The following is a 13,782-nucleotide window of genomic DNA, read 5'->3' as shown; positions in this document are numbered from 1 at the left end:
TTTATTTTTTCATTTCTGATATTATACTACCTACCACTGATTCATAAAACGATCAAATGTGACACAGGAAGTCTTTTATTTTGAAAGGAAGTCTTGTGAAATTCTGTTATAAACTGTTTCACATATTTCTCTTAAAGTTTGTTTGTATTTCACATAAAAAATAGCAATAACATAAATGCAAACTCTTGTTTTTCTGTGTGGCTCTTACTGGGTAGTGGTCAGTGAGAACTGGACCTACATAGCTCTTTAACTGTTAAAGGTTGCAGACCCCGTCCTAAACTCATGAGTGTCTAGTTACGACAAGAAGCTATTAATTTAAATTGACAATAGTGGAAATTTTATCATTAATTTAAGGCATTTATGCATTAAAAATGACACAAAAAGCTGTTTATGCCTAAAAAAAATTACCAGAAATTGTTTTAAGTAATGTTAAGTAGTATGTTGTATGTAAGTATGTTAAGATTAACTGAACTAATAGTCTTTTTAGACCTGGTCCTAGCAACTTATTCTTACATTGTCAAGAAAAAAAATTTAATTATTGTTAGTTAAAATGATTCAACAGAAAATCCAGATAAAAAAATGCTCCACTTATGTAAAAAAATATGCTTACCTCCAGTCGTCCGTCCTGATACGACCTCCAGGACGACGTCGCTTGAATCCAGAGGGTCAGAGGGCAGAAGAACTTTGATTAACTGGAAAGAAAACAGAAACTTTAAATAAAAGCAGAGAGACAAATCTATCCTCAATCCAGATCAACACGTTTTGTTCTGTCTTCTGACACTAAGTCAATGGCCTCCATCTCTTTACTTTCCACCTTCACACTTATGTCCTCCCATTGACAACATACTCTTTGGTCTAGGCCTCTGTCCTGGTATCTCCAACCTCAGCATCCTATTACTGATATAATCATTGTCCCTCTTTTGCATTTATCTCCAAAACAAAAATCTAAAACGAGTTGTCTATCTGATGGATTTATTCCTGATCCTTTCCAACTTCCTCACTCCCAAAGAGAACATCAATATCTTCACCACTACCTCTTTTTTCTTGGTCAGACCAACAAGGGTGAGTAATACCTCACCTTTCATTCCTTTAAGCCTTGTTTCAACTGAGCGGTCCAGTACTGTCCAGTCAGGTTCTATATTTTGAGCATTTTACCTTAGGGGTGTGGGGAAAAATCGATTTGTGTTGGTACAGTCTTGGGATATATCGCAAGATATGTATCGTTTTGTAAAACACGTATCAAGATATGTATATATGTATCGTTTCGTGAAACATGTATCAAGATTTGTATCGTATTGTGAAACATATCAAGATATGTATCGTATTGTGAAACACGTATCAAGATATGTACCGTTTTGTAAAACACGTATCAAGATATGTATCGTATTGTGAAACACGTATCAAGATTTGTATCGTATTGTGAAACATATCAAGATATGTATCGTATTGTGAAACACATCAAGATATGTATCATTTTTGTGAAACACGTATCAAGATATGTATCGTTTTGTGAAACACGTATCAAGATATGTATCGTTTCGTGAAACACGAATCAAGATATTAATCGCTTCGTGAAACACGTATCAAGATGTGTATCGTATTGTGAAACACGTATCAAGATATGTATCGTATCACCAATGCACACCCCTAATTTCCATTGTACTTGCTCGGTTGGAGGTCCATTGAAAAGTGGAACGGAATGGTTGGGGCGGAGCCTTTGTACAGCCACCCGATGATAGGCAGAAAATGACGACAACACTAGAAAGCGCCAATATAGCCCAAATTTAAGCTAACGTTTCTAAGCACTCTGGTTTTTGTGGTTTCCTGTGTACTCTTTTAGTCACAAGTCTATACTAATAATGCCTGAGACTAAAAAAGCGAGGCCTTAACTGTTAACGTTCCTTGCCATCCTTTGTGATCGTGTGATGCACGGTGAGCTAGTGGCACGCTAGCGGTCTACACATGCATCGTGAAAACAAACCATTTAGTGGAAGTGAAGCTTAACTGAGTGGAAACGCTTCCCAGAATTAACTGGACTTTACCACTCCTTAACGTGCAGTACCAGACCGCTCAGTGGAAATGAGACTTTAAAGTCCTCTATCTCCTTGACCTCTGTGCCCTGTTACCTCACAGATAATCTGTCTCACTGTAACTGACCTCCATTCCTGTCCTTCACGTTCCGCCGCCTGCTCTCTGCTCTCACTATAGATCACAGTGTCATCTGCAAACATCAGGATTGGGCATGTCCCATTTGGGTTTATTTGGGCCCGATCCAATTCAGAGTCATTCGATTTTGTGGATTTTCCGATCCGATACTTTTGGAACACATTTAAAACATGAATAAATTAAATAAACAGATTTGTGTTGTACCTTATTTATATTTCATTAACCTTCTTTTATCATTAAAAACGTAAATAGAACACTTCTGTGAACTTGCTTTAATAATCAAATAAAAATGAGCAAATATAAACTAGGGGAAAATATATATATTATTTTCTTGTTATACAAGTGATAATCATGTGAGAAAGTTTGGTGACTTTAGCTTTGATATCTTTAGAGCTATTGAACATTTTTGACCAAATGTGATTCCTGTCCTCATTAAAATTCTTAAAAATGAATGATCACTTTGTTTTAGCATGAATTTGATGATGAGTGTTCATGACTAACTGATATCATTGCATCTTCTCCTCTTTGTCCTTAATAAATGAGACTCACATCTTTTTTTAAGGTCAGAATTCTGCTGGTCATCTGTGCCTCCTCCTCTCTCAGCAGCTGGATCAGATGCTCATCTTCCTCTTTGGTACCAGTTGTACCTATAGTCAGTCAGTGTTGATTAATTTTCTGGAATTTTCCACCAAAACTACAAACAATTTTAAAGAGTACTTACTCTCCAAGAGTGACAGAACTTCCTCGAGATCCTTCTTAGCTTCTTCAGTTCTCTTAAACACATTTGCCAGAGGAAGCAGCTCCGCGTGCTTCCTCACAAACTCTTTCCTATCCGATTCGCTCAAGTATGCATGCTGTAACTTCTGGCTTATGTCTGCGTACTCTTCCATTAGCTGCTTGACGTACTTCTGCACTGATTCATTCTCGTACAGATCCAAAGAGTCGCCGTGTATGAAGCGTATCGGTGTCACCTCGGGGTGCCTGGTGCTAGTTTGCTGCAACAGTGTCCTCCATCCACCTCTGGATCTTCCGCTACGTGAGATTAAAGTGTTGCATAACGAGCACACTCGAAAACAGCGGATGATATGCATTTAAATGAAGTAATAGTGGGATCATTCCACTAAAATTACCAACACATGTGTTACTAAACAGTTTGCAAGCGGCTAGCAGGTAAACCGGAAGTAGATCCGAATCAGAGCGAAATAATGTTGGGAGTTGTAGTTTTGGACCAAAGCAGTAACTATATAATAACTATGTAAAGTATGTGTAATGTATTGTTTTATTTTTATTGTATCAATATGTTAAATTTAATGTTACTTTAACAGCTAAGAACAGCTAAAACTGAGATATATTTTGCAAAACCACAATTTCCTTAAAATATATTTATTTTATATTTTATTGTAGTCAAAAAAATACGTACTACTTTTTTTGACAACAAATACATATTTAGTAATACGTTAAAACACCTTTTAAACACCTATTTATCTTTATTTTTGCTTGAACATTTGCTACATTGTGCTACACATTTGTTAATTTTATTAACCAATATATAAATTATTCATTTTGTTTTTCTAAAAATACATTAAAGCTTTAAAAAAGTATATACAGAAAAATGTAATATGTGAATAATGATTAAAAGTATAAGTCTTAAGCATAGGTCTCAGACACTTATGCAGCTTTACGTTTTTCTTCCTGAGTTAGCTAGCTAATCTGCTAAAATCGTTTTTTAGTTGACACCATCCAGTATAAACGAGAATATGTCCAACTCCATTGACCACGAAGAAGGTAAGAAAAAAGTAACAAAACATAAGTTAAATAGTAAATAAATTCGAATTTTGAGTTTCAGGATATTTATTAAATATTATGTTTAGCTAGCTGCAGTTAGTTAGCTCGGGGGTGTTTTCGCTATACCATTAAACTCGAAAATACTTGAGAAATATTTTATTTAGTTTTTTTTTATTACATTATTTTTTTTACATGTTTATGTAAAATTAGCCCTAAGAAACTCACGCTTTTTTTCATTTATTTTAGTATAGCTCGAAATAAAAATTTTAAACTCTGAAGATTTGTGCAAAAAACAATTAAGAAGACAAATCCTCAAAAAAAAGGTAACCTAAGCTATCTGATCAACTTACATAATAAATATAAGATAAATTTAAAACATTGATTAGGATTTTTTAATTTCCCCATCGTTTTTGTGAAAAACTGATAAGAAATATTTAAAGAAAAAAGTGACACTCTGTAAACTTGAACGATGCCCCAAGCAACATGAATTATGTTCCAACCACTTTAATTAATAATAGTAAAATATGTCAAGATTTTTTGTGGGACCAAAACTTTTGTTTTATTTATCTAGTAAATTTTGTGACTATCTAAAATAAGTCTATCACAAACTTTAGCCAATCCCCAGTGAACATATAAACTTTCCATTTTTACTTTAGCTTTTAGTAGGGAAAAAAAGAGTAAGTAGATTAAATTTCAAGCAATGTGTGTATTTGAAGGCAACATGGAGCTTTCTTTATCCAAAGCTATGGAGGATGTCAGTCACCATAGCTTTGCCCAGGAGGAGGCCCTCAAGGAGAAGCAGAGAACCTTCAGCTCCCTGCAGGTACAGCTTTTAAAGAATTTTTAGTCCTCTTTTAGTTTACTAGTTTTTTTTTCTTTTCCAGGCAACTCTGTTAGACCTTGAGAAAAAATGTGACGCTGCAGAGCAGGAACTGGGCTCTAGAGAAAGGGAAATCCTGATACTTGAAGGTGAGGCGGTGCGCCTGAACAGGCAGGCGACCGCTCTATACGAACGCAGTGAATCCGTCAACCGGGAAATCACGGAGCTCCAGATTCAAATATGTAACGCGGAAGAGGACGCTCATCTGGCGGTGGCCAGATTTAACAGTTACAGAAACAAGATGGAGTGCCACCGGGAAGCTGTTTTCAGTGCTGCAAGGTGTACAGAGGCCCAGGAGGAGTTTGAGAGGAGGAAGGAAATGATCTGGAGTCTGAGGGAAAAGAGGGACCAGCTGAGGGAGGATTTGAAGGATCCAAATGGAAACATAGTACTGATGGCAAAGGTGAAAATAAAAGTTCAAGGATTTTTATTTCTCATTTGCTGTCTTGTTTCTAGAATTTCGCTAAACCCTGCCAGCTTCTTGCGAATTTTGCAGAAAGAGACGGATGCTTTGAGGAGGGAGGTCTCCGAGAGGAGGATGACTGCAGCTGAGATGAGAGAACACCTGAAGCAAGAGCAGGAAACCCATGATAACTTGAAGAAAGACATAGAAGTATTTCTCTTTGAAGAGTTTTTATCAGAAGACCTAATTATCAGATTTAAATTTTGTAAAAATCTGTTTTATTCCAAACTATCCAGATCCAAAACAGGCGCCATGAAGCCATTGTTAAACGCCTCCGCTGCCAACTGAGCAGAGCTCAGGCCATTCACAGGTAAAAAAAAATGTTTTCCCACAGAGTGATTTCACTCACATATATTATTTTTGGCAGCTCACTTCTTTGTATAAAATGCTGGTTATGCCCATCTGCTTTACTCAGGCACATGTCAGGTGAAATCCACCACCTGCAGAACCACCTAACTGAGATGAGGAGTCAGCAGCCATCATCACAGGACTCAGAAGTCCTTTAGATGTCACAAACTTTGTGATTTGAATCAGTTTTGTTATGATAGTTTTGCAGTTTTTGTTAGTTTAGCAAGAATTTGTTGTTGCTGTTGTTACTACTGTTGGACACCTGGGGGCGACATTTCCCACCAAATGTGTGGCTTTTGTTTCACTCAACAGATATAAACAAGAAGGTAATTGTTTGTTTTTTGTTTGTTTAAAGATAATTAACACACTGAGATGATGCATTAATCACTTTATTGGAATACCAATGCATAAATGGATTAAGAAGACAAATCTAATCTGATTTTTGTAGGTCAGGTGAAGACAGTGAATCCTTTCTTGCACAGCAGAGGCAAAACAAAAAAGTCGATGAGGAGCTGCTCCACTCGGAACAGATTGTTCCAGCTTCTGCTCGGCTGGGCAATCCAACGGTTCGGAGATGACAGTCCCACCGTCGGCTAACGAGGGCGTGACTGTGCCTGTTCACCCATACCTCAAACCAATTAAACAATGAAATGAGTCCACATCAGATTCCAGCAGCCTCAGAGAGGAGCTGTAACCAATACATGCTCTTCATTTGCATAGTCTTGCTGCATGAGTTGATGACTGTGTGATAGTTGGGGAAAAAAGCCAAACGAAAGTTGTTAAAGTCAGAATTAGTCATTACTAAAACTAATTGGGAACAATTCTCACGCTGAAAAATACTTTTCACTTACATGTTTTAAGTTTTTTTTTTTTTTTTTAAATAAAACCAAAGAAAATAAGAGTGCTTTGTCCAGGAAATAAGCCAAGTACCGAAAAACAAAAATGTGACGGCTTAAAATAATCATGGCTCATATTATAGTTTTTTTCTGAATCTGGAGATGAAGGAGTGACACAGCACTATGAGCTAAGTGCTTGACTCTCAACCGCACTTTAGTTTATCTTTGAAATGAGCTGTGGGAGTTTAATTAGCCGGTCTGTGTCTGCTGTTTGTCTGACTATAGGCTCTTAAAGACTCACTGCAGGCGCAAAAATGTTGTCTGCAAGGTCCAAATCTGATGCATCCACTTGTAGACAACTAGATCAAGTACATCCAAGCTGGCGTCTGGCTCAAAACTGTAATGCTGGATAGCTCCAGTATTGCTTGAATAAAATAGAATAGATTCGTCTTTATTTTGTGATGGCACACTTGTACAATGAAATTAAAAGCAATCGCTTTTCCTTGGTGCAGAAAGCAATAACAATCAAATATAAGAAAAAAAGTATACAACAAAGTGCTAGTGCTAAAGATCTTCCAATTGAAATGCATATATAAATACTAAAATAATATAAGATAAAACAATTAAAGCACACATCTACCATTCTGCATATGTCATACATAATATTGCACAGACACCTTGACTGGTAATATATAGGTTGGGATGTGAGGGACTATAAGCTAACGAGAGAATGTAAACGGAGAAGTCTCAGCAACGGAAAGGGAGACTCTTGCCGTTCTAGAGAAACTATGGCCTTAAAACGACTACACAGTGCGTGTTTACCATGCTTTTCTTTCAGAGGAAACTATATCCATATATACGATCATACATTACCTTTGGCACACTAAAGAGAAAACTATTTATATTTCTGAGTATTTTTCCTACCCAGAAGTAAGACGCCTAAATCTCTTGAGGCTCCACCTTTAACTCCTTGTGGGTACCGCCCATTCCATGACATTATCCTAGAGCTGTCCTCGTTTGCATTTTGCCCACAAAAACAAACAACATCCGAACTTCTGCAAAGATGGATGTGAATACTGTATGTCTGGTTTTACTAGCCCCGGCCATTACTGCACTGTTTGTAGTGATGGTCAAAGCTAGCTGAGTGGCGAAGCTAGCAGCTGAGCACTGTTAGGTTTGCAGAGATATTGTGCTTGTGTTAGCCTGTGGGATGGTTCTGGCAGTGCAGACTCTTCCTGAAAAGGTCTGTCTCTCTTTGTGACATCAGCTTGTGAGGACTCGCTCATTTTCATGGGTTAGAAGGGGCTGGTGCTCAGAGCGCAGATTTCTAGAGGAAGGCTCAGAAATGCGTGAACGGAACAAAATAACACTTTGGGGTTGTTAATTGAAAGAACTAGAAGTAGATGCGTGAAATGTTTTTGTAATCCACCTCAATTTGATTAAAAATTAATTTAAAACAGAACATTTTTGAGTTAGTGTTATCAAAATTTGTGGCGTTTGCTCTCATTTTGGAGTCAATTGCACTGATGGGTTGATGTCCCTTAAAGAAAAACGCAAACTTACAGAAATGCCGTATTCATGTGGTGTTTGAATGATCGGAAAAATGCTTGTCCGGCTCAAAAAACACATATAAACGTTATAAAAACAACAAATCTTCCAACACCACATGATTGCAGAATAACTTTCTGCATCTGGTCAATGTATTTGTTATTTACCATCTGGGACACACCACAATTACTGGGAAAATAAAACATTATTAAGGATTATCTATGCATAATTTAGTCTAGTTTAGCGGGCCAAACTAAATAGTTAAATGGGCTGTATGTCCTCGGGCCGTAATTTGCCTACCCCTGATATAGACCCTTTCAAGCTTCCTCTCGCTTATTGGAAATGTGTCTTTTAAGACCCACTCTGCCCGGCATATTTTCTACGCCACAGTACACTCTACATTTTTTCATTTGCGCCAGATTTACAACAATTTGAATAAAAAATACTCGAGTTTAGTTATCTTCATATATGTCATCAGAAAAATGCCACAAGTACACATTAAAAACACTAAAAACACACCTGCACAAATGCACGAAACATCATTTTTTGCTTGTTTAATGATAAATATTACTCATAAGGTCAACTTATGCCTTGTCAGGATCTATTATTGCTGTTAAATGGGAGTGTCCTTGAGTGTATACAAGCTTAAAAAATGACTATTTTATATTTTTACCTCTAATCCATTGAAAGGGTTGTGACAAAAAACAAGACTACAGTCAGAACCCATTGTTTGTCCATTAGCACAACACCAACAAACGAATCTCCTTGACCTGTTTCCCTTTCTTTGGCTTTTAGATTAATGGCCGTGCCACTTAGAAAACGCGCCTGACAAGCTTTCCCGTCAACCGCAGAGTTAATTTATCACTTTGTGCCGCAGTGTTATTAAGCAAAGTGCACGCTCCTCTGGAATAAAACACAGCTGTCCAAACAGATAGTGGTACAGTAGGTACGTCAGTCTCGTCGCGTGCACAGTTCCACCTGCATGTCTCTAGTCCTATTTCATGGCTTGTGTGAGTGTAACTGTCCACATTTTTCTCTTTCTTTGCCCATTAAGTGTACTTTAGCCTGTCGAATATCTTTTAGCTGATTGTAAATTTAGCTTGGTCTTACATGGATCTAATCGTCTGGTACTTTGGTGTTCTATAAAAGATGAACCAACGTTGTTAAGTTAAAGACTTTTCACGTTTATTTGTTTGTCTTTGATTGTTTTGTGTATCTTTGGCAAGAAATATGAGCTCAGACTGTAATGTTCCGAGTAGGACAGCCAAAACTAGAAGCACACACAGGATTAAGTATATTTATTTGAGGATCTCCATGCACCACCAATTGCACAGGAGAGTCCAAAACCAGAAGAAATCAGAGCTAATGTATATCCAGCTCCAAACAAAAGAGAATCCAGTCTTTTCTTATGCTGAAACCTCTTGGTAACAAAGACGGAGATCCCACTGGAGAAGGAGCACTCTGGATACGTCATGCAACGAGGAGGAATCCCGTCAGGAGAGGCAAATAAATCCAACATCCATGATCCAAAGGCAATAACTCAGAAGCAGAAAAAGGGGACAGACTTAATCTTGATCAGGGACAGAAAAAAGGTAAAAAAAACTATGAAACGCTGGACTGTGAGCTAAGCCACAGCAAACTGGCAGAGGGTGTGAGGAACTGTCAGTCCTAAATACTATGGCTCACAGGTGGAATAAATGAGACAGACCCTCTAGGCAGCTTCTTCTGAACCATGCTTGCAACAAAGAAGGTGACGAGTCCTCGAGGTGGCAGCCCTCCACACATGTGGAACAGCCTTTTTTTCTACATTTGAGGTGCTCAAAGGCTACAACAACTCCAAACAGGCTGACCGCCTTGTTATGATACCCTGTCTGACCTCAGATAAGAAACAACAGTGTGGTTTCCGTCTGGTCACGGAACATTGGACCACTCTCCATAGGGCGCTGGAGGGTTTTGTGGGACTTTTCTCATCCAGTCTATATAGGTTTTGTGGATTTGGAGAAGGCCTTCCTCTGGGGGGTGCTCTGGGAGTATGGTGTCAATACTGAGAGGGCTTTCCGGTCTCAGCTTGGTTCACATAGCCGCCAGTAAGTCGGACCTGTTCCTGGTGCATGTTGAACTCGAGTAGGGGTGTCCTTTATCACCAGTCCTGCTCATAATCTTTTTAGACAGAATTTCTAGTTACAGCCAGGGGTCAGAGGGGATCCGGATTAGGGACCACAGGATTTTTCTTCTCTGCTCTTTGCAGATGATGTTGTCCTGTTGGCTTCATCAAGCTAAGGCCTCTTGCATACGTTGAGCATGAATTGGCAGGGATAAGGGTCTGGAATGCCAAGTCTGAGGTCGGGTTCATGACCGTAGAGGGCAAGTTTGTCCTCTCCGAGTGGCTGGGGTCCTCCTGGCCCAAGTGGAAGAATTTAAGTATGTTATAGGGTCTTCTTCACAAGTGAAGGAAGACTGGAGCATGAACTCAACAGGTGGCATCTGCTGTTATGCAGTTGTTGTGCTGATTGAACAATTTACTAGTCGATCTTTGTCCCAATGCTAACCTACGATCATGAGCTCTGGGTTATTAAAATATGAAAAAGGTCCCGAATACAACCAGCCAAAGTTGGATTTCTTCTGCTATGCGCCCCCTTAGAGATACAGTGAGAAGCTTGGTCACCTGGAGAGAGCTGCTGCTTTCCCACAGGGAGAGGAACCATCTCAGGTGGCACGGGCATCTGATCTAGATCCCTCTCGGACGCCTCCTCAGGGAGGTGTTCCGGGCATGTCCCACCAGAATCTTAGGGAAGAATCAGGACACGCTGGAGAGACTATGTCTCTTGACTGGACTCAGAATCCCCCTAGGAGAGCTGGAGAAAACGACAGAGGAGAGGAAAGTTCGGGTATATTTACTTAGACTGCAGCCCCCGCAACCCCGTCCCAAATGAGTAGGAAAAAAAAAGATTAATTAGATTTTAATATATATAAATGTAGGTTACATTTGAATTTGCCATAAACTGTAAAAGTTATATTACTTAACAAAAACATTTATTAACAATTCTAAACATAAGTTTTGTTTCATGCTGTACTTTAACACAACCTGTTGATTAAAAAAAAAAACAATTATAAAACTTTAATTTGTCTGTTTCCCATCACTGTTATTAGTGCTGTTATATGTAAAGACTATAGAGCAGGGGTGGGCAAACTTTTGATTCTAAAATTTGATAAGAGGACCAAACCAGGAGCAGATCAGCGACAAGTTTTGGTAATTCCTCCTCATAACAGGAAAAAATAAGATGGAATCTGGAAAAAACATTCTTTATTTTTGATTGAAAATGAAGTGATATACTTCAAAGCATAACTTTTTGGAGAAACTGTGTTTTTATTCTCATTTTAGTGCTAATTGCACTAATGGGTTGATGTCCTTTAGGGAAAAAATGCAAACTTAGAGAATTGCTGCGTTCATGAGGTGTTGGAAAGATCGGACAAATAACCTTCCAACTCGGAAAATCAACAAATCTTCCAACACTACATGAAAGCAGAATAACTTTCTTCATCTAAGCAAAGGTCAATGTATTTATAGTACACCACCTATGGGTAGAACTCAAGGGAAAATAAAACAGTAATAAGGATCATAGAGAAAATGTATTCCAGTGTAGTGGGCCAGATGATTTTAGGGTCTACTTTAGAGGAAGCAACATGAAAGCAGTTTGTGAAATTGGAAAATATCGCAATATAAACAAAATATTGCGATATACCCCCCAATCAATTTTTTCTCTACAACACTACTGAAGACTATCTGGTGAAACAGATGGCCCATAGGTTTGTCCATATGGGCGATCAAAGTCCACTAAAATATATACCTGCATCCATTAGGGTTGGTGAATTCCTGCAGGTGCACGCTACCTGGAAAGTAAACAACCTTCAAGTCAAGACTTCAGGGAACCATCTTCAAGGAAAAACACAAAACACTCTTAAGGTGCTGTCACTCAACCAAAAAAGTTTTTTTTTCTTTACCCTTCTGCTTTTCAACATTGAAAACTTATACCTACATGCTCAGACCGCTCATTACAGTGCTGTCTATTCCCTCGTGACTCTTCCAAGAAATCCACGTTAAAGGTGATTCCTGGATTTTATCAGCAAAAACAATCCAAGTAACTCTATTCTTCGAAGGGATTGGCTTTATCAGAAATTACGTAATTTATTTTTTTACTGCTGTTGTAGATTTATTACTTTTCTATGAATTCAAACTTTTCTTTAAAGCTCTGACAATTCGGGTCACAAAAGATATCCCTTTAATACCAGAAATGTTGTCATTAATACCTAAATAATGTACGCTCTTGGACATATATAATGGCACAAAACCAAAGAGAAACACTTGCTTTTCTCTGTGGATTTACGTAGATTGGGTAAACACTTGCATATCAACCCAACTACTTTTCTCCACCTCAAAATCCAATGGAATTACTTTTTCCTAAACCTAACCAAAATAACTTCAATCCCTAAACCTAACATTACACCTTCAAGATCTCCGGTTTTCTATTGAACCCTTTTACACCGTAGCTTTAGCTCCAGTGTTGACATTCTTTCGACTAGCACAAGTCCTCAACTGTTTACGCAATGAACGTAATTCCAGCAAATTCTGAAGCGTAGAAAAGCAGTCTTGCTTTGATATGCACCACTTTATAGAAGTGAAGTGTTTACACAGTCCACGTAAATCAACTGATTCTGTAACGGAATCAGCTTATTTACGTTGATCTCGTAAACCAGGGGTGTCAAACTCATTTTAGTTCAGGGGCCACGTTCAACCCGTCTGATCTCAAGTGGGCCAGACCAAAAACATAATAGAAAAATAACCTATAGTCAACTTGTTATCTGTAGCTTTGTTTTTTTTCTCAACTAGAAAAAATACTTCAAACATAATCTATTATTATTATTATTATTATTATTATTAGAGCTATTATTATTGTCTTTTTGACAGCAACATTTTGGTAATTATGGTGTCACACCAGAGAGCCTAACTGCATCTCACGCGTAGCAAAGAAATATATATTTTTTTTATCTCTTGTTATGCCGGTCTTGCTTTTTCTTTGCTTCCCCTAGTGGTGGAATTGCGCATTGCACCCATTTCTTTAAATAACCATAACTCGTCACAGGATCGTTCTAGAAACTTGTTTTTTTCTTCTTTTTCAACATCCTTATAGTTTCTTCTCTTCATGACTGGGCCGGATTAAATAATCGGTGGGGTGAATGCGCCCCACGGGCTGTGTGTTTGACACCCCTGGTGTAAACAGTCGAAGAGTTATGGCTGAATCTGAATAGCTTCCCTACCCCTATAAGGCTTTTCTCTATCCATACAGTTATCCCTGTATGGATAGGGAGGAGTGAAGGGATTTAGGAAATAAAAAAGCCTAGTCAAAATCCTTCCCCTTTCCCTTCCCCTCCATCTAAAGGGGCATTTTTAGCACAAGTGTGTCCGGAATTTTTTTTCTTTAAATCTGACCCTCCAAGCGAAGGGATACAAAGTCCTTCGTCACGAGGGTAAACCGCGTCACGCTGAGTAGCGCTTTTCTTCAAGTGGGTGTGCTCTAAAGCCCAGAAGTTTACATTTAAATGTAAGTAATGATTTTTTGTTGCAGCATGACCTTTTTAAAGTTATAAAACCACTCTTGTTATGTATATTTAAGCGCTGTAAGCGCTGCGCTAAAGCTAGCGGACTGGTGACGTCCGATTTATGAGACACTATTTTCATTGGAAGGTTAAAAGAAGGA

General features: G+C 38.3%; 2 protein-coding genes across 5 annotated transcripts in view; one reads left to right on the top strand and one right to left on the bottom strand.

Annotated features, from left to right (window-relative positions):
- The window catches only part of mtrf1 (mitochondrial translational release factor 1), a 5,516-nt gene extending 2,149 nt beyond the window's left edge, over positions 1-3,367 (bottom strand). Inside the window, exons 1-3 of one of the 2 annotated variants that reach the window (XM_024294593.2) lie at positions 2,888-3,367; positions 2,716-2,813; positions 611-692 (exon numbers count right to left, since the gene is read on the bottom strand). In XM_024294593.2, the coding sequence (XP_024150361.1) occupies positions 611-692; positions 2,716-2,813; positions 2,888-3,257 (550 nt within the window). In that variant the 5' untranslated portion in view covers positions 3,258-3,367. Of the gene's footprint in view, positions 1-610; positions 693-2,157; positions 2,222-2,715; positions 2,814-2,887 lie in introns of those variants that run through there. The other variant, XM_036215806.1, reaches the window with a different exon arrangement.
- Positions 3,368-3,403: 36 nt separating this feature from the next.
- On the top strand, positions 3,404-6,808 carry LOC112160189 (coiled-coil domain-containing protein 122). Of its 3 annotated transcripts, none has more exons than XR_002921626.2 (7): positions 3,404-3,426; positions 4,668-4,774; positions 4,836-5,234; positions 5,328-5,444; positions 5,531-5,604; positions 5,710-5,968; positions 6,091-6,808. XR_002921626.2 is itself a non-coding variant. In XM_024294595.2 (6 exons), the coding sequence occupies exons 1-6, from the start codon at positions 3,924-3,926 to the stop codon at positions 5,798-5,800; spliced, it is 816 nt and encodes a 271-aa protein (XP_024150363.1). In that variant the 5' UTR covers positions 3,800-3,923; the 3' UTR covers positions 5,801-6,071. The 3 variants fall into 3 exon arrangements, 1 of the variants encoding a protein (XP_024150363.1); XR_002921625.2 differs by lacking the exon at positions 3,404-3,426 and adding an exon at positions 3,800-3,951 and having other exon boundaries at positions 6,091-6,807; XM_024294595.2 differs by lacking the exons at positions 3,404-3,426; positions 6,091-6,808 and adding an exon at positions 3,800-3,951 and having other exon boundaries at positions 5,710-6,071.
- Positions 6,809-13,782: the final 6,974 nt, after the last annotated feature.

This window comes from Oryzias melastigma, linkage group LG2, assembly GCF_002922805.2.
Source record: "Oryzias melastigma strain HK-1 linkage group LG2, ASM292280v2, whole genome shotgun sequence".
In the NCBI taxonomy this organism is placed as follows: domain Eukaryota; kingdom Metazoa; phylum Chordata; class Actinopteri; order Beloniformes; family Adrianichthyidae; genus Oryzias; species Oryzias melastigma.
The sequence above is the reverse complement of the archived record's forward strand: the minus strand, read 5'-3'. Positions and strand labels throughout refer to the sequence as shown.

Bases quoted from the DNA above. Each gene is read 5' to 3' on its own strand.
- LOC112160189 (XM_024294595.2), top strand. From the start codon at position 3,924: ATGTCCAACTCCATTGACCACGAAGAAG. The intron at 5,235-5,327 runs GTGAAAATAAAA...CGAATTTTGCAG, and splicing joins ACATAGTACTGATGGCAAAG to AAAGAGACGGATGCTTTGAG. The intron at 5,605-5,709 runs GTAAAAAAAAAT...TGCTTTACTCAG, and splicing joins AGAGCTCAGGCCATTCACAG to GCACATGTCAGGTGAAATCC.